The 26,967-nt window shown below is 40.2% G+C and overlaps 1 protein-coding gene across 11 annotated transcripts in view; it reads right to left on the reverse strand.

Moving 5' to 3' along the window:
• The window catches only part of LOC110362494 (uncharacterized), a 480,683-nt gene that overhangs the window by 311,124 nt on the left and 142,592 nt on the right, over positions 1-26,967 (reverse strand). For all 11 annotated transcript variants that reach the window (XM_065059403.1, XM_065059406.1, XM_065059405.1 and 8 more), the window contains one exon: positions 13,797-13,858. In XM_065059403.1, the coding sequence (XP_064915475.1) occupies positions 13,797-13,858 (62 nt within the window). The remainder of the gene's footprint in view (positions 1-13,796; positions 13,859-26,967) is intronic.

Below are 26,967 nucleotides of genomic sequence, written 5' to 3' on the forward strand. Positions count from 1 at the left end.
AAATGGAATGACTGTCTTACTTTAAGCTAGAAATAAATCCTGACTTTCCATCCAGACCAAACACGTGTATGTAAAGTTAGGGATGGTTGCGCAAGCAATCTAATCAATAAATGGAATTGCAAACTAGAAGGAACAACAGGCAAGGGAATTAAATACCGAGTAGGGCTAGTGAAGAACAGCTCCATTGATCCGGACATGCCAGGGAAACACCATTGCCCCAACCGCTCGACGTCTCTTTTATCTAACTGGAATAACCTACGCCGTGATTTATGTTGTTAGCGCCGTGTTTTCATGTCATTTGAAAAGAACAGAATTTTCTGGATCTTCCCTTTCTTAGTTAATACACATGCACACGCTCACACGAAACATATGTTAATAACTTCAGACCACAAATTTAATTTATCTCAGCTTTCCACCTGACATCATTTCTTGTCATGTGGCGCATACCCATCCGTAAACAAAATGGGGATTCATTTCCATAGCAACAGAGAGTGTGACTCTGATCAGCTTCAATGATTATTTGTAGGCACACAGGTTTACAGATATCAAAATCCTAAGTGAAGGCTGATTACCTTAAAAAAAAAAAAAGAAAGCAGTGAAGTTGGTTTATATGTATGAGAAAGAATCCCTGGGAATGGCAAATGAAGCTACTGGCCGTTAGCCTGGTGTCACTTGCAGTTACTTGGGCATATATATATTGCTAACGCAAATAATGTGATGTATGTGTCCTGTGAGCAGGGAAGGCCTGTCCTTCTGGTCCCCGGCGGCTGTGATAGCTGGGGCTGCACACGCAGGTGTTGCGGGGCTGGCTCGTGCGGGATGAGATGATGTGGGAGCCTGGAGCTTCATAGAAAAAGAGGGGAAAAAAGATAAATCTGAACATTGTGTAGAGCAAAACCACAGTCGGAGCTGCACGGGACCAGCTGTTTTTTTCTAATTAGAATAACAAAAATAGCACATGCTAAAATGTTGCGTTTTTTCCTCTCCAAAGCAATGAATGCTTTAGGAACTATAAGGAAAGAGCTCTAAAACCTATTTAAATGAAGGAATGTTTCAGGAGCCATATGGAGAAGAAAAAGAAAAGGCGAAAGTAAAGAAATGTTTTATTTTTAGCTAAATCTGAAGCATTTCAATTCTTCATCCGATGTTACAGAGAAACTATCTTACTTTGAAACTTCCAAAAATGTCAGTGCCGATGCTGCCTATTGTATCACAGTTTAACCAAGCTATTTTAAACTACTTAGTGCATTCTTCCAGGCATTATAAATTTCATTATATGCCCTGAACACGCATTGAGATATATTGCTTATGATATATCTGTGTGCCAGTAATGTATGGTAGCTGCTCATAATGAAGTATGTGACAAACACTCAAAACACACACTGTATCAGGCTTTTTTCCTCTTCTTTTCCTGAAGCACCGATGATTCAAAACTTTGCAACAGGAATAACATTTGTAAGAGCTCCGGCATTCTGGACATCTGCACTGGTAGAGCACGTTAGAATAAAGTCACATGGCCATAGGGAAATTTCACAGAATTAAAAATCACAGTGACTTGCCAAGGTGTATAACTAGTTTGTTTTCAGCTGTTCTTCTCATGAATAATTACCAAGCAGGCATATCCTAAAGCTAGCGCAAGCTGTCAGTTCACCAGAAATATTCAATATTTAAAACAGAATTTCGAATTTAGAATTTCATAAATGAAAATAATTGCGGCACAGGCAAAACAGCACAGTGCAAGTGCTGTCATGTACTTCTTGCCTTCCTACGAGGGTTCCCAGAATCAACACGCTGGAGTCACAATAAATTATCCTTACGATGGAAAGAGAACTATGCATATGCAAGAGGAATCGCAAGTGTTTTTTCTTTCCCAGAACTAATACTTTGCTACCATTTTACCGACTATTCCTTTGTGAAGCGCAGAGAGAGAAAACACAGTATGATCCCAAGGTTTCCATGTGTTTCGGTCCATTTTGAGCAAACACGGGTGAGATCCAACAGCAGCACAAAGCAGCCGGGAGATGCGCTTGACCTTGAGGGCTCCCTTAGACCCTTGACTACCTGTGCAGGTCCTTAAGACAAAGGCCAGGCCTAAGCTGAGCCCACGGCACAGGCTTAAGTGGCCACGGCCAGCACAGAACTGGCCACAGGGGACCAGAGCAAACACCTGGTCGTGTCCCGGGGTTTGCTGCTTCCGCATCCCAAAGGAGACAAAGAAAAGGGAGATTGTGAGGCAAGAGCAAAGAGATCTTTACTTTCACACAAGGCTTCATATTGTCACATTATTATAATATTATGAAAATCTTTATTGGAGCTTGGATAATGCCCTGAACTAGATATTGCGCTGGTTAATAAATTACATTTTCAAATGAGAGAGATTTTATCACCAAAAACATCTCATGATTAATTTCTAATGTGAAGCTTATGGCCCTAACTTAAAACATTTGATTTTGCATTAGTGTTCAAAGGTTGAGCACTTGGTAAAGTTTTATAAGAAACTCACTGTATTTTTTTTTCCCATATTGAAAAAAAAATGAAGAAATCACTAACCTGTTAATCCTCTATAACTTCATCACCTCAATTACAGCTCTTGAGATGAAGGTGATTAAAAATAAGTCTTTTCCCCCACTTTCAAAGAGCAGGTCACACCTTCCAAAGAAATTCTGTTTCAAATTTTTCAACGATACATTAATGGCAATAATTAGAATTGGTCAGAAATGTTCCGCAAGACATGTTTTCCATTTTCCAACCAGTTCTAGCTATAACTATTTTGAGTTTAGACATCTTGAGTCGTACTCAATGGAGTAAGTAGGGTTATTTCTATAGGAAGAGGGGATAATACGAAATTACATGTGCCAGGAGAAAAAGCTAGTAGAAGAGCCAGAGTATGAAAATTAAGAACTCACAGCCCCCAAAGCTAAGCATGGACCATGAGACTGAACTTCTGCTCTAATGACATTTTTAAAAAATTAATTATTTATATTAATCAGCATTTTACTGAGCTTGGCACACCATTTCCTAATGTGTTTGAGTAATTGTTGCTGCTTGAGAGCAGCCCACGATCCATCTAAACACATTCTCAGATACCGAAAGGAATCGATAAAGTCAGGGAGCCGGACTCAACAGGCAAAGCTGCAACTCAGTGTCTCCGTTTTTCTGGATACGTTCAAGTCTCAGGCATTGACATTTCATTCTTTTGCCGATTAAAGATCAACTCAGCATTGCAAGCATCTATGCTTATATGTCCAGCATTGATTTTGTGTGTATTCCCAAGGAATTAATCAAAATTTTGCTTTTATAACTAGTAGCCAATCAATAATCAAACAGCAAATTATTCACAAAAAGTTTTAAAAAATGAAAAAATAAACAAAGAACATTGAAACACAAACAAAAATATGTACAATTTAGACTATTTAATCTTACTTTTTACTAGAATCTGTGTTTCATTCTAACCACAACAATTATTCCAGAGGAAGGATATAGTAACCTTTTCCAAGTGCCTGAATAGGTTTCCTCGTATTATCTTGTAAAGCGCATTTTGGTCAGTCTAAAATCACCTCACTTTTGGGTAGGCAAAGTTCCCAGCAGCCGCCCACCAGCGGGGCTGCTGGCGAGATCAAGTTGTTTTCTGGTCACTAAATGAATTGTTGCTGTGAAAAAATACTGTACTTTACTGTGATCCTAAAATCTGGAGGAAAATGAGAAACGCTCTCCCAAATTCCTCATCAATCCCCAGTTTGTGATGCTTCTTTTTTCCTGCAATCCTTCTCCCGGTTGGGTTGATGTTTCCTACAGCACCTTCCTCCCACGGGAGCCGGAGCTCCACCTCCTACCCCCCCGTTTGTGATCCAGTTTAATAACTTGGTCTTCTCCAACAAATAAGAATTTTGCCATTGTCTTCAGGGAAACGAGGAGAGATCTGCAGTGAGCTAAGCTGTCTAGGTTTTTGTCTCATTTTAATCAGGAGCTTGGTTGCACAATTCAATACTGATTGTGTAATCAGAAAGCAAGAAGAAACAGAACACAAATGAATTACTATGGAAAAATTGTCCTCATAATGGGGTCATGAAGCATAGAGATATACATTTATAATACTCTGTCAAATTACATTATGCAAGGAAATAAATTATGTTAAGAGAAAGTATGTTTTAATTACAAGCACAATACTTCAAATTGGGGAAAAATCACCAACCCCTTTTTTATTATCTTTATTCTTCTATAAATTTAGCATCAATATGCGCGGAGGAGCCCGCACGGGGCAGACACCCCCCTGCTGTTAGGGACCGTCTGTGTGTGTCCGTGCAAAATCTAGGACCATAAGATTTTCCAGGTTTATTTTCCCTGTAGGTTCTTTCCCTGGCCATGGATGTGCAAAATCAAGGGACCCAAGCGGGAAGACACCAGTAGTTTCTTAGCGTGCACATGCCAGCAGCTCTGCTGTGCTCTCACTAAGTGTGCTGCACATACAGCAGATGATTCAAATCACTCAAAATAGAATACAGAATAAAAAGAAAGCATAACATTTGGGGTGGGGTTTTTTAGCTTTTCTTTTTTAATCAAAACAAAAATCTAAAGAACAGCACCCTGGTGAGAAAGAGGATGTTGTTAGGATACAATATTCACCTTAGAATTGCAAATTCAATTTGAATAGGTGCAAAGGTAAACACAAATTCTTGATAATCAATTTTAAGAATGGCATAATATAACAGGTTAGACAAGCCTGACTTAGATAAATTTAGCGATGTTCTCCGTCTTTTAAAACCTTTATTTTTCCATAAATAAGTTGTGGCTACAACTCAAGTAATAGTGCTGAGTATAAACCAGAGACATTTTCCTCTGCTTTCTCAGCCTGTCCCGCAGTGTTAAGCACCAAGCGAGAATTCCCAAAAGAAGCCTCAGGTGTAAAAGCTCCACCCAGACTAAAATTGCATCCCTGCTCCCAGCCCCGATTTTCTGGGATAACAGCGAGTAGCTTTGGAAACACACACGAATGAGCAGCTTGGAATATTCAGCTTTTTGCTGCTTCAGTCCCGTAAATAGCCGGAGTACAAGAGTTCATGAAATGCATGGGAAAGGGGAATTTTGGTCACGTTATTCTCTAACTAAATTTAACTTTACTTAATAAACTCTTGCTGAAAAAGTGTTTTAAAAAAATCATCATTGCCAGCTTTTCATCTGTATCCTATTCACCCAAAGGTTTTCTGACTACACTAAAACATCTTTCTTACCACCAGGTGGCATCTTCTTATTTTTCTACAAAACATCTGAATATTTACATCATTTGAATAATTTTCTACACCTGAACGTTTCTAATTCTTTCCAGTTGAGCCATTTAACGTCTGTGCAGATCCCCAGCACTGAGGGCAGACTGCACCTCTCAAACGCTCCTGGAAGGATCTGCTGCTACTTTTCCTATAGCTTTTTACAGCCGGTACATACGTACTGAATCCTTCGGTAAATAACGTGCTGACAAGATGTACAGAACACACAAACACTCCTCTCGAATTCTGGGGCAGCCCAAATGAAGAATTTACAGCACGGATTAAAAACACTGAGTTTCTCCCAATATATCTATTGAAAAAAACCCATTAGCACAGTAATCTGAGTGGTTTCTCAGCATGTAGGTATTTTCAAATATAATACAGAAATCCTCTAAAGCCAAGGAACTTCACACTCATACTCTACACACATAAGTCCAACTAATTCTAGAAATGCAGAAAAATGCATTAAAAAGCATCAGCGGATTTTTAAAACCACATCACTACTAATATAAGCCAAATGAGAGGGAAAAGGGGAAAAGTTTCAACAGTGAGGATTTTAATCTAATCACAAGAGCATCATGTCTGGTGACTATGGTCAACTTCAGTGGGAATCACTACACAAGCAAGAAACCAGAGACCTGAGTTCCCCTGCCAGGACTTGACACCCCCCACTCTTACATTGCCTTAAAAGCTAAACAGAAAAAAAGAAAATAAAAGGAGATTTTTTTTAATTTATTTTTCTTTATTTTATTTTATTTTATTTTATTTTATTTTATTTTATTTTTCTTTATTTTATTTTATTTTATTTTATTTTATTTTATTTTATTTTATTTTATTTTATTTTATTTTATTTTACTACTACAACTTGAGTGGCCCTGATGCTGGGTCCACTGATTCAGTGCAAACCTGCTGCCGATTCCCTGCTCCTGCCCCATCCTGAAGAGAAGCTGAACGAGCACGGTAAGACCACAAACTGCGGGAAATCTCCTGCCAAAACTTCTTCAGGAAGAAATCCAAATTTAATGCTGCTGAAATGTTTGAGCAATTCTTCTCAGCTTCTGCAAACTGGTGTAACTATGAAATTTTATCTCACATAATAATCTATTTCTAAGCTAAGGGGTTTTTCTCTGTATTTTCCAAGAACATTGGGGTTTGGTTTCTTAATTTCAAACAATTTATTGCAGAAGTTACCTCCAAGAAATCCTGATTTTGAAGTGCTTGATTCTGAAATTCAGCTTTTGGAGTCAAAGGGAAGATTTTTCTCCTTTGCAGTCAGTGGTTTCAGATCTGGGTACAGTAACTCTTGCTATTGTACCACTGTGGAAGAGCATCAGAATATTTCTAAACCTGATTCTTTCGAGCTCCCCAGACAGAAATCAGTTCCTAGTGTGTAACAACCCATCTGCAAATAAAATTATTTCCAAAATTATCCAGTGAAGCCACATCACTTTAAAGAGACAGGTACGATTACCACTTCTAATGTTACCCGAGAAATGAAAGTAAATAAGAAACCCACTATTGAATGCACAAGTAAGAGGATGCTTTCCAAATACTATTTCTATTTAAGCAGTAAGGCATTTGCTCGGGGCCAAGTGCAGGATGTGTAAGGTCTGGTGAGAGCTGCCAAATCCCTTCTGCCATCCCTAATCTTCCCGGATGGGAAATCCAAAAGTAGAAAAATACAGGTAGTGATCACTGAGATTGTGCTAAAACCCTCCGAACGCTTTCAGATCTTCTTGCCTCCGGTTCCGATAAAATATTCCAGGCACTCCTATGTCCTTACTATATATATCTTGGAGCATATCCATATGTGCATGTACTAAATAAAAAATTTAATCTTCAAGGAAATTGATAAATGTAAACTTACATTCTGTGCAACAGCACTAAGCAATTCTCTAGACATTTAGAGATGGGAGTTGTTCAATTTGTACAGAAAAAGGTGCGAAGGAGCCCCCTTCGCCAGTTCTGGTGGAGATGCTCTGATTTACAGCTGAAGCTCTGGCCCAACACAGGAAACATCAGCATAAAGTCCAGTTTCACTTTACTGAACATGATCTTACGAGTAACTTTCTTTGTCATAAAATGGCTTGATTTGTGTGCAGCATCCAGAAACCCAACACAGTGCCAAGCGTGGGATGTGACAGCCTCGTGGACACGGCCGGGGTCACAGGACACTTCAGTCACTTCTGCACTATTAACTAATGCTTTGGAATAACAGCACTACCAACAAACCAATGTGGGGCAAAATCCTCCATGCTGAGGTGAAAAGGAAGATTAGTGCTGACTTTATCATGAGGTGAAATCTTGGCCTCAATCATTACACCAGGTGGCTGACCAGAGAAACAATACGATAATTCAAAGTATTAACCTCCTATATTTCACTCTTTCCACTACATAATTGACATGGTGCGACACATTCTGCTTAGAAACTGGCTAACACCCTACAGAACGTATTTAAATCTATCTGGAGGAAAAACTGGGTTCGTTTTCTGACTAAATGATATGAACTGGGTGAAGATGAGGCTTCTGAGTCTTTCCAGATCTCTTTCCACAGCTACTTGTCCAAGGGATGACACTCACTGAACAGCTTAAAAATTCACTGCTGAAGAACATTAGATGTGGGACATAGAGCCAAGTTATAAGTACCATAGAAAGCTGCTTATTCCATAGTCCCTTTATTTAAAGTATTTTCCCCACAAAGGTATATCACTGTTCATACTAAAGCATTATTGTTTGTTTCTCTGTAAAACATTCCAGCTACTACTTCAAATTAAGGAAAAAAGTGCTGCCAAGAAAAAACAACTTTTCAGATGGATTCAAGGCTGGAATACGGTCATTCAAAAGCTCTCCTGTTGAATCAGACCATCCTAACTACTAGAGACTATTTTGAAACACTTCTTACAGTCTTCAGACTATTAATGGCATGTTTCAGTCCCACCGAGGCTGTTTTGGGTTTGTGTTGTTGTTTTGCTGTTCGGGGGGATTCAATAACTCATTGGCACATCTCCAGCGCAAGATGCATTTGAATAAGCCACGGCAGGCCCTTTAGCTGCCATCATCGTGCCACATTTCAGACGAGGTAAGAAGTGTCTCCACATCCACTCCCAGCGTTCAGCTGCTCATAATCTATAGCGTCAACAATTTATCATCGAAGCCGGAGACTCGCTGCCAAGTTATCAAAGTGGCCAGTGGCTGCGTATGATCCAGTCTGAGCATCTGGCTCCTCACTGCTCTTGACATTAGCACAGACAACAGAATCAGTGGACTATTGAATGCAATTACAGTAAGCGAGACAGACAATAAAGATTGATAGCGCCTTCTCTTTTTATCACAGACAAAACTAGTGGGGGTTAAAGCTTTGCCTTGAGCTGCCTTCATTTAACAATGATTGAAAATATGCAATTGTGATGGTAAAACACTGCAGCCTGTACCACTTCATTTACTGGACACATTATCAAATTAAATGAAAAGTGAACTGCCAAAAGCAACAGTTATTATATATTAATGATGAATATTTACTTAGCATTGTTCACAAATCATACAGAGAACAGAATCCTTCTTGTTATCTTCTTTGCAGGCTACAGATGAGTAGTTTAACATTTCTATGTTTACGTTAAATCTTCTGTCTACAAATCTCTAAATACAGACGTGCGATTGGTTTTGTGACTATACATGTGGTTACAAATGTGTAATTAATAAAATGCTCCAGTAGTAAATGAATCCTAATTGCTGCAGGGATTCTTTACTTCAAATCACAGTTGGTATTCTTGAAAGTACTTAACTAGCCAAAGAAACTAAAGCAAATCGGTATTTTGTTTCCGGCAGGCTTTATATCGTGGGTCGCACTGTGTGCAACAGCTTCTAACAAATGAAAAATGCAGAAGCAGCCAACACGATTTATCGTAACACATCTGTCACACAGAATTTCAGACTGGTTACCGGTCTTTGGTTACTGCATGCTTGGTGAGCTAAAATATGCACAGATAAGAGAGTTCTGCACGTAACTGATGGTTTTACTGAACACTTTCAGCCCCTGTTCTATAGAAGCTGTGCTAACAACCGCATTCCTTCCTTGAATCCAAACATCCCCCGATGCCTGGCGACAATCTAACTGCTGAATGACAGAACTGGTAACTTTTCGGTGGTTCTAGTCTAGTCTGTAAGGATTATTTCACTAGATAAAAGAAGGAATTCATTTATCTGAGCGTCCTGTAAGAATTGATATCATAGCGAAATTAAACCAAAAAATTACTACACTGTCAGCACCATTAAACAAATCATTCTCTTGTCAGTTTTAGATGGACTGCAATGAAGTAGTAGTTGGACAACACGCGGTCCTGGTACTGCCTGGTTTGGCGTTGCATACGCAACAAATGCAAACATATGGTCCTTGTCATGCCATGATATCCACACGGGCATATTGTTGCTGATGTGAAGAGCGCGGCTTGTTTCAGGAAAGCTCCTGATGCAGGCTCGAGTGTGTGCGAGCGGCAGGCTGAGCCACCCCAGACTGAATGACCAAACAGAGAACTTTCAATAAGAAGAGGCATCTGCTTTTTTTCCCCTCTGTACAGGCCTGGGTAGTAAAAATAAAGCCATTCACAGAGCACTCACTAATCCACACGAACCCTATCTTCCAAACTTTGCTTCTTTTTCAGCAAACTGAGCATATTCCAGGAATGTGATTTCTACAAATTGTTGATGTAAAGGCACTCCGGACTAAACAATACAAAAGAAGAAAACTGAGGAAAAAAATTCCGCCTTTCTGGCCATATGCTAGCATAGAAACCATAAAAGTGACAACCGCACAAATATGCCACAATGGAAAACTATGTGCTGATCCCACGCAATAAATTGAAAAAGCAACACGCTGTATGGTACAGTTTAACAATAGCGCAAAAATAACTGTAGGAAATTCTGGCTAAGATGGCCCACAGACAGTTTTGGAAGGGATGATGCATCAATAGACAAACTACAAGTAGAACAAATGAATTATCATAAGCCTACTGGAAACAGGAAACCAAGGACACTTCTATTTTCAAATGACATTTATTATCACTCTCCCCCCTTTTTAAGCAGAAAATGTAGCCAAATATTTTTCAAGAAACACAACCACTTTATTATGTTCAGATTTACTTGCTGGAAATACCAAGAAAAACATTAAGTAGATTTTTTTTTTTTTCCATTTAAGCCACTTTTTCCACTTGAATTTCCATCTAAAGAAACAATAATCTGTTCCACAAAGCAGCAGAGCTATTGAAGCCTGGTTTCCATGATCACTTCTTGTCTTCCCATGCCACCTCATTACCTTTAGCACGTGAAGGCCAGTGAGGACCGCTGTGGTTTGTCCCGACCTACACACACTGACTGGGCAGCAGCTGCTGCCCATGGAGAGAAAAGGTACCGAACGAGCCCTGTCCATCTTTTCCTCAGCGAGGTACGTCAGATAGCTGTCCCGTATCAGACACCAGGAATTATGCAACTCATAAAACATAATTACTTTGAAAATTCAGCCTCCTTTGCAAACAGGTTTACAAATGCTAAAGTCGCAGACCAACGGAGTGAACTTCGCGTCCTTAGAAAACTAGACTAGATGTGAAGTGCCATCGGGAAAGGGGTAAACCAAGTGTGTTCAGAGGAGGCGAAAACATCCCCCCGGAATTTTATTTCAGAAATGCGGGAAAAATTACTGTGAACTGAGATTCACGGGAAAAAAGGCTAAAAATCCTCTCCTTGATACGACTCAAGTCTGAGACGAATCACCAGCTCTGCTCATCAGTTAGGGAAACGGTACCAACCCCGCACCAGGAATAAAAAAGCAACGTAGCAGCATTTTTAGAGAGAAGCAATTGCACCGCAGTTACAGGCATCAACAAACGTAGATATAGGTAAAGTGAATACAGATTGAGACTTTCACAAACTTTAGTCTGTATTTCCACACTTCTCCAGTGTATTTCAGTGAAGACAGTGTTGACTGCATCATATTACAATGGGAGAGGAATCATCAGGTCAGGCTTACAGCAGAGTGACTGCAGCGGAGAGATTCTGCTCTGAAGAGCAGAGCAATCCAGCTTATTTTTTCTCTCCCATTTTGCCATTCCTATTGTGTCAAACATAAAAAACCGACCGTCAAGCCCAAGAATGAAGTTGTGCTTAGTTTCCTCAAATACTGCCAAGAGAAGCAGCAGTTCCCAAGGCACCCTCCTGCTCCCAAGTGTTCCCATGAACTTTGCGTAATTTCTTTTCTGCAGAAAAGAGAGGTACATTATAGCAGAAATCTCAGGGCATGGAATGACTCACTGCCACCACATGCTTCCCCACACCAGAGCTTACTAACATCAGCAAGTAGATGTGAATTTTATTACCTCTATCAATAAGCAAAATTGCTCACTAATTTTAAAACATTGCCATATGACAGACAGAATAGGTCACACAGCCAAACTGCTAACTGAAAAATGGAACAAGAAAATATTCCAGTGTGTTTTCCAGCCCACTCGAGATCTTAAAACTACTGATCCGAGCAGAAAAGGGGGGAACTCAAAGCTCTTGAATCCCTTTGTGAACTCTGACACAGACCTTTGCTGTGGCATCAGACAAGAAACCAAACACCTTGTCTGCATCTGCAAGCCTGCCCAAACAATGCTGCGATTTATTCATCCTTTCAAATATATCACAGGTAATAATCCTTTATCCACAAATATCTCAAGTTTGAGGGAAAAGAGCTTGTTTCAGCCAGTTTGTCAGAGGCATGAAATAGGCAATATCATGCAAGATGAGAAATCTGAAAATACTATTTAGTGGGGAATGGAAAAAACTGCTGTTATATAACATAAAAAGTCCAACGTAGTCATGCTTTAATATTTTCCAACCGGTAAATCATGTTATTCCAAGAATACCTTTAGCATTGTACCCTCTTGGTCAAAGGCTGATTTCGTTTCTTGCTATGTCACGAGAAGAAAAATGGCCTCAGTATGGGATATGCAAAACAGAAACTTCTGAAATTCTGAAACAGATTTTTCTTATCGCTTCATTTAAAAACAGTTTCTCTGAAAGCAGCTATCTAAGCCTTTTACAAATACACACGCTTTTATAAACCGAAGTCTCAAACCTGCTACCACTTCTAGTGTCATTACATGTTATGTATTAGTTCTTTTCATTTCAGAGCGACGATCGGTACACATAAAGCTAAACAGGAGTCCAATTATGTTGCAGGTTTACAGCCCACGTTAAACAAGTCCTAGAGAAAAGGACATAAATAAGGTTTGGGCTGTCCTGCCAATACAGCCCTGAGACCAAAAAGGCCCATCTGGAGATCCCTATTTCTCTTTACTGAGTGCAGAGAAAAGCCCGGCAGAAATCATCTCCTATCTTAGGCACCTTGAACAAGGACCTAAAGCCAGGAAGATGTGTCAAAATCCTGCAAGAGAAGCCAGCAAATCGGAACAGGTTTTTAACAGCCTTCCCACACAAGCTGGAGTAAAGTACTTGGGCTGTGTTTCAATTCTATATAGGCGAAGAAAGGATAACATTGCTGCCCCAACTCACAAGGGCACAATAAACACATTAATGATTATTATGCCCTCTGAAAATATGGTAATGAAGGTTGTAAGTATAAGCACCATCATTAGGAGTGTTTCTCTGCAGTTCTTTTCACCTCCCAGCTCTGTTTTGCAGCAGAACTCGGAATGACCCTCACCCGTGCCCAGCAGAGCTTGGAGCACTGGGGAGAAAGGGCCCAGCTGATGCACCTTCACACAAAGGCGATTCTGCTTGGAGGGAGCAATCCCCCCTTGGCTGACATCCGCACAGGATGATGACAGATGCTTCTGCTTTTATTTCTTTAATTACGTTTCACATGCACTGTAATTTCTTAGAGTCTCCTCAACTGCTAAATTCCATTACCACCTCCGTTCCCTGACAGCTCCCCTTGGCACAACAAATGTAACTTTGAAAAAGGACACCGGGGACACCGAGCCCAGCGTGCCAAAGCCTTCTGTACCAAGCACACGGTGCTCCCTGCTCAGCTTCGGAGACGGGTGCACCAAGCAGGACGGCAGAGCTGCCACTGCAGCCCCAGAAACAATTCCCTAAAAGCCTCGCAACTGTGCCATTTTCCACCTCGCTTTTCCTGCACCATTTCACATCGGGGAGAACGCTGCACCGCAGTGACGTCACCTTCTCCTCATTAAGCATTTAAAAGCAAAAAGACTACAATCAAAATTCTTTGAAAAGGATATTTTTAGTTAACTCTGAGATAGAGCAGGGAGCTAAAAACAGGTCTCCCATCACAAGAACCACTTCTCTGACTTAACCTTAAAGCTGAAAAGCACAATATTCTACACAGGGTGCATAAAATGCTTCAAGTTGTAAAGCACATCGCTAAGAAAGTGAGAAAGACAGTGAAAACATCGAATATTGGACTAGTCCTTACTCAGATCTGGCACATAAAACCCTGGTGAAAAAGAACTGGTTTAGAGCTAAAAGCACAAGCAGAGGAAACCTTGACTGGGGGCAAAACAGGAATGTGCGCATTACCTTAGAAATTCACAGCCCAGCCAGCCAGTGGAAAGCTCTCCTCCAAGCAGCTGCTCCAGAGCCTGCAAATGAGAAAAAGAATAAAAATAGCATTAAGACAAATACAGTTTTATTATAATAATTCTAGAGCATTTTATAACGAGAGTTAATAAAAACATAATCATCCCCTTCACGTAGCCCCACGCCTGCTCTGCAATAAGGACACGGGGGCATTTGGAGAACCCCAACTAGTTTAGCAAATGCATCAGCAGAGGTGCATGGTTAGTTTACCAAGAGATAATTGCTTCTCCCCCCACTTCCCTCTATATGATAAAAGTGAATTATTTACAAATGAAAGGCATTTAGAGCAATAGCACTCCAAACGCAGAGTATTTATTTCTGCTTTCGTCACCCGTAGTTTATGGCATTGTTTGGCTTTCGGTGTGCACTTTTTCCTCCTGCAGTTTACTTAGTACTAGGCTTGCACTGGTCTCATCAATAAGAAATGAATTTGGGTAACTTTCAAAACCACTATATTATCTTTCCTTTTATTTGTAGTGAGTTTTTCTTCTCTCAGTGGTATTACTGCAATAAGTCAGTCATTATTTCTTTATGTTTTCCCTCCTTTCTTTAGTATTTCATTTCCCTTTACAGCACATCTCGTGATCACAAAGAAAACAGAGACACTTATTTCTTTTAACAGTTGAAATTGCTGCAAGTGATTTAACTGTCATTTAATCTGATTCCTCTCTTCTGTCTGTGGAGAAATATGTTTAATGTACTGGAAATTATGTTAATAAGAAAAAGCATTATCTCATTTAATGAAATAAATATACAAATATTTCAAAATAAAATAAAGAGGCAATCTTCGCTGAGGAAAAAATGTCTCTTATGGTTTGCATAAAATAAACAAATGAGAAAAACTAATGAGTACATTGAAATATACTGACAAAAATTATGCCTAAACTCAAAAGGGAAACAAATAAAAGAGAAGGTGACTGAACGCATCTCACCTCACCCCACGCTTGTTGAGGAACACAGAGGCCAGCTTAAGGATCAGAGTACACATGATTTTTTACATTATTTTATTACCCTAGGCTCAACTTTTCCCCTTCTTTCAAAAGCCATCACTTGTCCTGCTTTTTAGTTTTTGTTTTATTTCCTTCAATCGGCGTTGAAATAATAGTTATCGTTTAATGACTCCAATTGCTTCATCCTTTAATTATCTTTGATCCTTTGCCACAAAACATTCTTTAATTTATGGCAAGGAGCTCTGAACCCCTCTGCTTTAGTTAATCATAACTCTATTTCTAAGCTTTTCAATGCTGAAGTATGTAACCAGCATGCATTAAGGTTAAACAAATATTGTTAGTGGTGAGAGAAAAACTTGTACCAATTATGTAATAAAAGCATGACCACTGCAACAGAAACACATAATTAGGGATATAATTACAGACATCAAAACAAACCAAAGATGTCAATAAAACAAAATCTTCTGTGACAAACTGATTGCGTTGCCCTGTTCTGCCGTTCTAGATCTTAATGTATTTCTTTATATTTTCTTGTTTTCCAGAAATGAACAGTGCAAAACAACCAGAAGATATTCAGTGTCATCTGCTGGGGTGGGACTGCGGTAGCAATCCGATTCAATCCCGGGCTGACTTTCTTTTCTCCCTGGCAAGAATGAGTGCATTTAGTGGAGTCCCTTGCAGCAGCAGCAGTGCTGGGGATGCTGTGCTCTCAACTCACACGGGGAGGCTCAGCCGCTGGTGTCACGCACAGCTCAGTCACTTTGCCTGCCCAGAATAACTATGAAGAGCAAGATGTGCAAAGATTTCAACTTTCTTACTTGAAATGCATGGTTGCACGTCTTTTTTTAACTTTCGGTTCTCCTTTTGGTTTACAGACTTGTGAATGTGAATTTGAGCAGGACAGAAGCTGTGCAGTCAGTGTTTGGGGTTAGCATTACACAGGTCGCTTTTTTATTTTAAAAAGCATTTAAAAGTCCTTACAGTGAAATTCCATATCCGCCCAAGTCAGGAACAACTCCCACCAGCTTCAGTGGGGATTTCAGCCTGCATTGCCAGAGGCTCCACTATTCCTAAGCTACTTCTTTCAGAGTTTTAAAACATTCTTATCCTCCTGAAATATGCACAGGGAAAAAACCCACAAATCTAGATATGCCACTCCTTACAGAACCTTCCATCTTGAGGTCCTACACCTGATTCTTCTTGATTGGATGCTTAAGCTGCTCATAATCATCACATTATACACCAAATGAATCATGCAGAAAGTGTTTGCTCTGAAGTGTAGATTATAATTCATGAAGAACAAGTAATCCACTTAAATAAATTTCAAATCACTATTTTACACATATACACACACGTATACAAAGCCATACTCTGTACAAATAACAGGATTTGGTTTTAATGATGGACTTTCTTTTTCTGCTAAATTTCAATTCTACAGAAAATATTCCCAACAGCTCTTGCGATCGGGGTTTTCAGAGATATTCAGGAGAGGATAACCCTATATATTCACAGCTTTATTCTTCTAATTCGAGGTTTACAGGGCACTGGAAAACAAAAACCTAAACCCCATTGTATCTCTCTTATAACTGGAGTGAAGAATGTTCAGCGGTACAAATGAATTAGGAAATTACTCTCCTGCCGTGAAGAAACATTACGCTGTTAACACGCAGATATGCACTAATTCAATAAGACGAGAAAGTAGGAGGGTTAGTATAAACCCCTCTCCACTTCAGGAATGTGAAAGTCACTACCGGATGGCAAGAATTTGCCTCACACAGATGCGGGAGCCGTGATGTGCAGGAGCCGGACGGACGCCTCTCACTGCCCGCAGTTTAACAGCACCAAGACCTCGCGCTTTGCTGACACCAGGCTTGGACTCTGGCAGAGAACTATCCCCAAACCTGCTCTGGAGGGGCTTCCCGAGTTAAATCCTCCCAAGAAAACAGGCTCCCCACCCTGAAAATGCTGCTTCAAAGAGTTTGCACCAGGCTCAAGAGCAGATGAGCCAAGGACCTCACAGAACGGGGCGGCCGGGTCCAGGGGGTTGCTGAGCTCCCCCAGGCTCCGGTTTCCCCGTCCATAACCTGTTACAAAGTTAGAATAGTCCCACACACTCCTGTTGTAACCATACTTGGGGGAGCTGGATCAAAAGACGGGAAGTGCTGACATTTTTGATTCCTTTCGAGTGATCCAAAGACTACTGACACGAGCAAAACATCTTGTCAGGTTACAAAGAACAAAACCCCCCAAGCTTTTTGAAAAGGTGTCTGTTTTTAAGTGGAACACTTCAAACTTGCATCTAAAAATATCTGTAAGCTATGCCTGACACAAACCTGAATTCTTTACCATTCAAGATCTTGAAAGCCATCCTTTTTTCTAAAGGACACTTCTAAGGCTGAAGTTTAATTTTTTTTAAATCAAAATAAATCATAATTCCTAAAATCAACACCTCTTTTCTGGTTTTCTTTTGTCTATTTTTTGTTGTTGTTGTTGTTAACACCTTTGTCTCTTTTCCAATTTCTAGTTCTATCCTTGATAGGCAAACAGCAAACCCGCTTAAGGTGGTATCCAGCAATAAATTTGACTACAGTGAAACTTTTTTTGCTGAATATACTTAGTATAGTGAATTTCAGCCATCCTGCACATTAAGCTTTTCTTGGTGTAAGGCTAAATGTGGAAAAAATCAAACGCAGGACTTATTCCTTACATCTGCTGAGGAAAACTACCAATATAGCCCTTCTCTGCCTGTGCTGTGAATGAAAATAAACCCCCCCCTTGATGGGGACCAGCTTCCACCATCTCTTAGGATCCATAAAGCTGTCAAGAGAAAGGGTGGCACAGACAGATCTCAACAACCACGTCTCCAACTCTACTCGTCTTTGAAGTGTGATGGGCGGCCAGACAGCGATGCCACGAAAGCAGATGTCTAGATGCGATAAGGAGAAAAGAGCTCCTGCTCCAGCACGGCCAGCCCAGCTGGAATCATGGAGGAGCATTTGCCACCGCGCAACCTCTGCAGCAAGTCACTCATCCCACCTGAGATATTTCCTTCAGCGCTGGTGGCAATACAGACGACCACCGCACAGGTTTAACACTTCGTGCCTGTTGCCAGACCTGGAGATGGACCTGCTGGTTTGCCTCGCAGTATGTAAGCACAGTCGCTTGCTTTTGTTACTCTTTCAGACCTTTTGGCTCCTGTAGACTGAACACACTCCCGCACCACAGCCTGCAACATCAAAACAGACTGAAAGCTGAAAGTAAAAAGCTAATAGTATCTTATGTTCTTCTGAAGTTTCTCCTGCCTCTTTCATGTAATTCCTTTAGCCTTTTATCAGCCTTTTTAAACATATTTGAATTTATTTGATTTTCACATTTTCTCCCTCTGTTCCTTTAATGAAAAGAATTAATTTCTATACCTTTGAAGAGAGCTCGCTGCTTCCCCACAATGCAACGGGCCATCTCTTCCTCAAAATGGGAGTGGTAAAAAATGGGAGTCATCATTTTCAAGCCTGAATCTCAGCAATGTGCACAAACACTCAATCTAGAAAATCAAGTAGGTGCTTGAAACCAGAACATGGAAACACATCTGTTTGAGCAGAAATGCAGAATTTGAATACCAAAGTGTGAACACTGCAGCTCATCACCCAAACTGGTTTGGTTTTGAAGTATTTGTATTTCTTGAAGTACACATTTTTGCAAACTACATTGTACTGCTTCCATCTACTCTGCAGAAATATATCATTAACCCAGCACTACTGAAACTTCACTTGGAGAAGATAATAGAGAATTTAGGAACAGGAGGAAGAGTAGACATCTATGGTGCCTAAGCTCCACAGACCTATTTCAGTTATGTTATACAGACTGCAAATATTGCTTCATTTGATTTCCATAGGCAGCATTTTTAATCAAGTCAACAGAACTGAAGCAGTAAGGTGTGCTAAGTACTTTTTTCAAATCCTTCTCCCTGTTTTTCCAAAGTGACAGTTGCTGGCAGATGTCTCCAAACCTCCAGCATCCTTGATACCTATTTCAAAGAGATATCGATAGCTGAAGATACAACTTGTACCAACACCTTCCCTCCACAGAGCATTCTCAAAGATGCTTGAGAGGGAAAGCAGGTATAAGAGACAGCCTTCATCTAGTTGGGACCATCTAAAAAGCACAGTATGGCCTCTATTAGAGAAAGAGTTTTTTCTTTCCTGTAGAATTTCTCACAGATTTATCAAATTGTAAGAAACAACTTGTGTGTCAAAACACAAGTTACAATATACGTCTATAATTCAGCAATATTGTTTTTTTTCCTGTAAATCCAGGCTTTTTGCTTTCTTGCTCTTCATGGAAGGCACTTGTGGTCACGTTAGCCGGGCTGGAAATTAACTGAGGACTTTACACTTCATCCTTCAAGACTCCTCTTTTCTGTTTCTCTTGCAGCAGCTTCAAGGACAGCAAGCATGTGTGTGTTATTCAGCAGTGACAGTTCAAGCTGTAGACACCTCATCATCCCACAAGAATGTCCCACATAACCGAAACCAGAGGAAACTACCCAGAGACGACTCAGTGCTCAAACACAGAGGCAGATGAGCAAGAACAAGACAGATGCTCTCAACATGAGTAATGACAGAGTTCCTGTTCTGCCAAATGAACTTTTGTCCTTCCTTATCGTTCTAATAAGTCAACCTGGGAAACCATCTGCAAAACCGAGAACAAGTAGCAATTTTTCGTGAAATATGTTAAAAGTCACTTCCTCACAACTTTGCTTGTAACCAGACTTATTTCTTACAGTGTTTTCCAGGTAGCCCTTTTTAAGAATCTACACTTGTGCGGAAGACTTCTCAAAGTACAAAACCAACCGTAACATCTAAATGTAGGTACGTTGTCAGATACATAAGTCTGGGCACTTGTGATTGTCCTCATTTCCAGTTTTTCCTGCAACTCCAAGTGTCCCTGCTCCTCGAGCACTCAGAAACTACAAGCAGATTAGTTTCCCTGTGCTATCTCTAGCACATCCGTTCCTAATCATTCCTGGCTAGAATCCAGTGCTTACAAATACAATGACATGTTTTCAGACTTCAAGCACTGTTCAGCATTAGTCCCACTGAAGTACTAGAGAAAGGTTAAGGCAGATTTTCCCCTTAGCTTTCATTTTTTTTCCCTTTTTCAGTTGACTTCCATATGGGCAGCAACAGTCCATTGTCAGCTGATAAAATTAGAACATCAGAGATAGCCTAACTAGAACGCAATTTATCACTGTAGTATTCCAGTATATAGAATTTCTATTCCTTAAATAAACATATTTCTTTAAAGTGTCAACATAACCAAGAAATCTGATCTTCTAGACAATATTCCAGGCTTGATGCATTTTTATTGCTCTCCGGTAATGAAGTTTTAACTCTTGATATATTCCTCCTATTTAACTGCCATTTCAACAAAACTAAAATGATCCATTTCCAAAGTTGGTTGAGGCAGAGCCATGACATTCCGCAAAAGAATGTGCCCAGATGTTCTCTGGGAAAGCACCCACCATCACGCTTCAACAACAGGGGAGAGGAGGAGGAAGAATAAAGAACATATTTAAATGCATAACAGAATTGAGGCCATAAATTCGGCTCGCACTAGTTGCACATGTAAATAAGGTGCACTGAGAAACTTTTTTTTCCTATATTTGGAGATGGCCAAGTAAGTGTTAGTATTATGTAAAGCTCCCATGTGGTGTAAACGGCATTGCTCTATTAACTTCAGTGAGTCGCCCTTATATACACTGCAGATTTAATGATGATAACTCCTATGCAAAGTTATGACTACAGAAAGAGATTTGAATGAACAACTTCTATCACATTTATACTTGTCATTTGGGATTAGCTAATCCCAGATCAACTCTGTACATAACATATAATTGCATATCAACAATATCAGCCTGAAAATGTGTCTCACTTCTTCTAGCAGTTTCCCAAGTTAAGCATTTTTGTCCTGCTAATGAACCTTTTGTTACAAGGAATACGATTCTGCCAGGAATTTAATGCATGTAAATGTAATGACATAAGAACATTACATAACCACTCTCCTACAGGAGTTTATACAGTACAGAATATAATGAAGCCAGACTATAAATGATGCATATACCTGCAAGGGAAAAGTAGCATTTTTTAATTTAGTGAACTGCTATAAATAACAACGTGGCAAGAAATAGTTTCAAGTGCTTAAAAATGTTTGCAGAAAGGGATCAATGGATATGCTGAATTGGTAAATGCAAAAGATAAGCTATAAGTTTAGAAGGTACCTCCTACTTTCTAAGAAATTTAAAGAGAAAAGCTGTAATAAAAATCAAGAAACTCCCAGAAATACACACACCCCGTCTACATTAGAGAATGTTCTTGACACTTTTTTCCTCCAGTTTCAGGATCAAAAGGGCCTGCGATGGGAACTTGAACATTTGGGAGCAGATTCCACGTCAGAACCCTTCATTTGACACCAGCTGGCTCAGTGCACTTACACCAAGCACGTATGAACTTCCACAGTAAAGGAAACGAGCAGCTCTTGCAGCTTTTCCAATGCTGTGTTGAGCCTCTGTGTACATGCTCAAAATACAACAGACTCGGCAATCTTTATAGAATAATACCTGAATGACATGATCCCATCTTTGTCCTCTCCCCTCCCTCCCTTTCCACAGATACCTTTAAAAGAGCAAGAAAATGGAACATATGTACCTGACATTCAGCTGCTGTAACAGCTTGGGAATACAACTATGTCCCTAAAACAAGCAGCCTATTTGTTTACATGCACAGAAGTGAAAAGAACCACTGTTCATCTTGCATAATTCCTGAATTTGCCTACGACAACGCTGTAATTCCAAGTATACTACCCAAACCACGCTGTGCTATGGTTATTTATGTCACCCTGAGTAAGAAGCACTCCTCTTGTCGGATGTATAAATAAATGAGTGTAGAAGCAGACATTCAAGTGTCTCTATTTTGCATACAACCGCCTCCCTTTTTTCCCTCCATCGACTTAGTGTTTGACAGAAGGAATTTCACCTCTGCCCACTCGTTTTCAGGCTGGTATTGGTGAGCTCAAGGCAAAGAACTCACAACTTCGTACTGAACTCAAACTACACGACAGAAATTCTGCCTGAATTTTGCGGAAAAAATGCAAAACCTATTTCTGAGTAACATCAAAATCCAGTATTAAGGATGCTTAATTTTTTTTTTTAATTTAGCCAGAATTAAAGCCCAGCATTACTACGCACTCTTTCAATACAATAAGCCAAAGCTCTGGAAATAAGATCTGCTAAAAGAAGTCCAGCTATATCACAAATCCAACCACTCTAAAGTAACATTAAGATGTAATTTAAGACCCGCAAAGTGGAGAGAGCTCAGAGTAAAGGCTCGGGACTCTGACCTTGTGAAAAAGGTACTATCCTACAATTAATTCTTTTTTTCTCCAAAATTCCATTTAAATAAAGCAGCAAATAAGGCCATGGAAGTTCTGTTTGGAATACAGAAGCAGATAGCACAAACTAATTTGTCATACGAACTGATGATGTTTGCACAGCATTTAAAAAGGAAGCAAAGGATACAAGTTGCCAAACTCTTGGGATCCATGTTTAAATTGGACTTTTTATCATACATATTTCATTGCCATGTAACTCTTCCACTTCCCATTCATTATAAAATAGTGAAAAAATTGCAGTATAGATTTTCGGATCCACAGCACTATATCTGTCAATTTTAGAGGCATTTTTATGCAGGTACCCACCGGCACATTTTAGCAGCTGATCACAGCGCCCCACGTTTGCACATTTTGGGCACTAGGAACGATCCCCACAAGTCCATTCACACAACAGATCAACCAGTTTCTCCTTCTAACTTTTTCTTTTCAAATTACAGGCAAGTAAGACAGCATTTCATCAGCCCCAAGGGCAGACTCGAACTCGGACTGCAGACATTTACAGCTCCTAGGGATAATGAATACCATATCAGCACCAGTTCACACCACGTTGTGAGGCTGTATAGTTCTGATTCCCATAAAATGTATAACATCTGGTATAAATAATTATTTTGTTGATTTTATACCTTACCCCATTTTACTCTTATATACAGTGTTAAAAGCTAATATATTATTCAGTAGCTATAAAGGGCCTTTTCTGGTCTTTTCAGTGGTGTTATTGTCTTTCAGACCCTGTCAGAGTATTAAGATGTCATATAACTTTGCAACAATTTACTGCACAATCCAACGTGCACTTCACTAATATCATATAGGATGACTAAGTATGCTGGCATTACTTTATTAAAACCCATGTTTAACGGGCTGCCCAACGTGTGGGCTAAAACACAAACTGCAACTGTGGAAGGAACAAAAAAAAGAAGCATATTGCTTTTGAAAAATCATTCCTTACTCCATGTAGAAATCAGTCTCCTGGTGTGCAGGAGACAGGGTGTAAGCACCCATATCTAGTGATCTGGTTTCCAGGCTGTCCCTGAATACAGGCACTAGAACCCTTGCAAAACACAGCTATTTTCAACACCAGTGCCAGTGAGCAAAAGGACGATTCCCGGCTCTTTCCTGTTTGCCAGGGACCTCTTGTTTCTTTGCCTACAGCTTACAAGGGTGCAAAACTGACACCTTTATTTTTCTGACACTAAAAACCAGTCAGTAACCTGTCACAGTTAAAATACAGATGTTAAACTGCCATGTGTACTGTCTAGTCTAAATGAATCATTTAAAAAACCAAAAATGACTTTTTACGGATAGTTTTGGACAACCTTTTAACCAGGTAACATAGGGAAACAAAACAGTAGTGCAACAGCACAGGCTGGGGGGCTGTGACTGGCAACCCTTGATGCTTCTCCAATCAAAATAACAAATAATAACACCACTATGATGGGCCTCCCTTTAAGAAAGTGACAAGAATATTTTCTATCCTATGGAATGTTTGCATCAATCATGTACCTGTGGCTTTCACAGTGAGCTGGACTATTACAAGATTGATGATAAGCTCAAACACAATACTTGACCCAAATACATTATGTAGCAGCGGATGCCTGTTAAGTAGGTCAGCATGGGCTCTTAAAAGTTACGTAAAACTTATTGCAGCTACACAGCCGGCATGTCACTAGTCAAGAAGTATGAGAATCAATTTTATGGGCTGGAGGAAATCTCTTCTCATCACGTGAAAATCTGTTTTGCCATACTTAAAATGTCTTAAATACAAGAATATGCTGGTTGTCACATGTCTTTAGGCCTCGAAATGAAATAGAAGTGAGGTGGGCAGCTGATGAAAAGCCTAGCAATCCTGAGGATGATCCTCAAGTTTGACATGGAACATTTCTCTTTGAAAATAATTGTTCAAATAAATACTTTCCATTCTTGCAGGCAAACAAATTGTGATTTATAGGATGCATCGGACAAGCCTGTCAAGCTAAGGAAGTGTGTATTTAGTAGTGATTAAGTCAAGATAGCGATACTACCCTGTCTGCATCTTGGAAGCTCTAAAGCAGCGTGGTGTAGAGAAGGCAACTGTACAGAGTTATGTGTTGCAGCACCCACACAGGAGGCTGACATGCTGTACTTGCTAGATGGAGCTGGTAACCGCTTACCCATCCCTTTCTAACCACGTCTGTGCACTGGAGAGCAGAGATGCCTCACACAAGAGGGACTTTTTAATCTCACATTACAAACAAAAGTATCTTTTGGGCAGCTTTTGACTTAAAAGCCAGTAATGTCCACCCTGTGGGAAGTACGGGAGCGGGCACGGCTGTGACGTGCTGGTCACGCTGCTGAGCAAGACCTATCATCTTCTTCCTAGGAAGAAGCCGCTTCTAGACAAGGATGCATTAGCGAGGACGTGCACAGCAGCTCTTTGCATTCTCCTAACTACACTAAGCTATTTATCAGTCACAAGGATTTATCAAGAAAAAAAGGTCAGCGTGACAAGCATCTTTTTTGCAGGAGGGTAAATAGGCTGTAGAGCTCTGTCTTGAAAAGCAAGTGTCAAGAAAGCTTCCACCAGCCTCTCCATAACAGGGTTCATGTATACATACTTTAGTTAGTGTTCACCTCAGAAGTGTTTCCTTTGAGACAAGTGATTCTTTTCTTTCTCTGGCTGACCTAGTGAACACTCCAAGGCCCCACTCTGCTGGATTTGTGCCCTAAGGCAGCCGTGCCCACCAGCTTCCCACCCAAAGCTCATAACAGAAGGCAACAAAAAAATAGGGGTATTATTTTGCATATTGAAAACAAATAATGCTATTGTGTTCCTTCTTTTATTGTTTTGTTATTTCATCATTATTCACCACAGTTCTTTGCTTCATTTGCAGAGTTTGGGTTTTAATGTAATGGCCATTCAATAAAAATGTTGCTTTTAAGGGTTTGCATATCATCCCATTTTCTCTTCAACCCTTCAGCAACCATATGGCAAGCAATCAGGTCTGCAATCACTAGGTCCATATTATGTAGAGCATGATTTCAGCATTATGCTATTACCCATCTGTTTCTGTAGAAAAAGACATGAACCCTTGTATAAGAGGTCAGTGGTTTCATTGCACACCGTATTCCAGAAATCTATCTCTGTTCACTTGAGATCACTTTTGTGATTTACTGTAGTCTTTTAGGCCAGGCTTTTTTTTTTCCTCCTCCCCCCCCTGCCCCTCCTTTCTTAAATACAGACAATCAGCACAATTTGTCTGTCTGTTGTATAAAATTCTCTGTAACTGTCATTCTGTGCACCTCTGCGCTCTCAGTTGAAGATGTTCTCCGGGGATCAGGCCATTTTCTTAAATAAGAGACGAAAAAGAGACAGGAAGCCTCACCTATTTTCATTTGTTTAACAGATTTGTCCAGGAATAATGAGGTCTGCTATTCAGCATCAATTCATTTAGAAACTAGTACAAATTGTCTCTTTTGCTTTGTTTCTCTGGTTTTACCACTCCAAAGTATGCAGATAGGTATTTGGCTTTCTGTGGAAGAGGAATGCACTATAAAATTACAGCCACAATGGTAACGTCAGTTTAATTTGACACAGTGCTTGAATTCAGCCCACAATAAAAACAAGTCGATGAACTTCAACTGCAGCCTATCAGGCTTATTAAAAATACAAATACAAAGGAAGTTAACTGCAGGTCACTGTGTTAACCACAGACACTGAGCTCCTTACCACCCCATCACCAGAAAGTCTCTGCCACGATCAAGTACCACAATGACACGTCCAAAATCAAATTCAGCATCCCTTACATGTTAGACTATTCAGTGCCCGCACGACGTATTTAACTGGATAGCTATGCTTCACTAGAGAAACACAATGGAATTCTTTTTAACAACCTCTTTTAAAGCAAACCACAAGCTTGAGCAAAAAAAATAACAAAAAATCTACATACAAACGGTTCAACAACACAAAACTAGCCTCTTTATCCAGAATATTGTGTAACAGCGGTTTTGTCAGGCACTTCCCGGACTCCGGGGCTCACACAAGAACAAAAAAACACAAATAATTTGAGACTAGCCACAGAATAAAGACACAGAGAGGTATGATGGAGGCATGTGAAGGCATGTGAGAAAGTGCTGAGGTCGCCTGATACAGAGACACAGCATGGCATCACGACCTGGCTCGACAGAAGTGCAAGCACCACGGTAAAGAACAGTCACACCGCGTCAGACGCGTGACTACGTGGTGACACGAAGATGAATAGGAGGAACGGGAAAAGAAATGGAGCAAATCCGTGCTATCTTCCAGGAGTTTTAATAGCAGTTCTAGAAAATGAGGGTGGAACTCTTTGCTAGATCAAAGGGCAACAAGGGAGTCTGGAGGAGCAGGGATGGAGCGGCCAAGTTCTGGAGAACGTTGCTGGTGTCTACTGAGGAGCCGATGCCAAAAGCTCCATGTGGGCAGAAGAGCTGAATGCCAAGGGGCAGGGACATCGCCACAGGGATGGGAAATACCTGGAAAGGCTCAAGAAAAGATGGATGGAACTTGTGAGATGTTCTTGTTAGCTATGCACTTCTCACAAGTCAATTATTTTGTCACAGGAAGCTGAAACAAAGAAAAGTTCATTTGGTAAAGTTGGACATAAAACGGATACAGAAAAGCCACTGAAGATTCTAAAACATCTGCAGTTTGTTATGGATGGCAGAAGTGGCTGAAAAGTTTAATTTCTAAGCAGAAGCAAGGC

The sequence above is a fragment of the Columba livia genome, chromosome 3 (genome assembly GCF_036013475.1).
Source record: "Columba livia isolate bColLiv1 breed racing homer chromosome 3, bColLiv1.pat.W.v2, whole genome shotgun sequence".
Classification (NCBI taxonomy): domain Eukaryota; kingdom Metazoa; phylum Chordata; class Aves; order Columbiformes; family Columbidae; genus Columba; species Columba livia.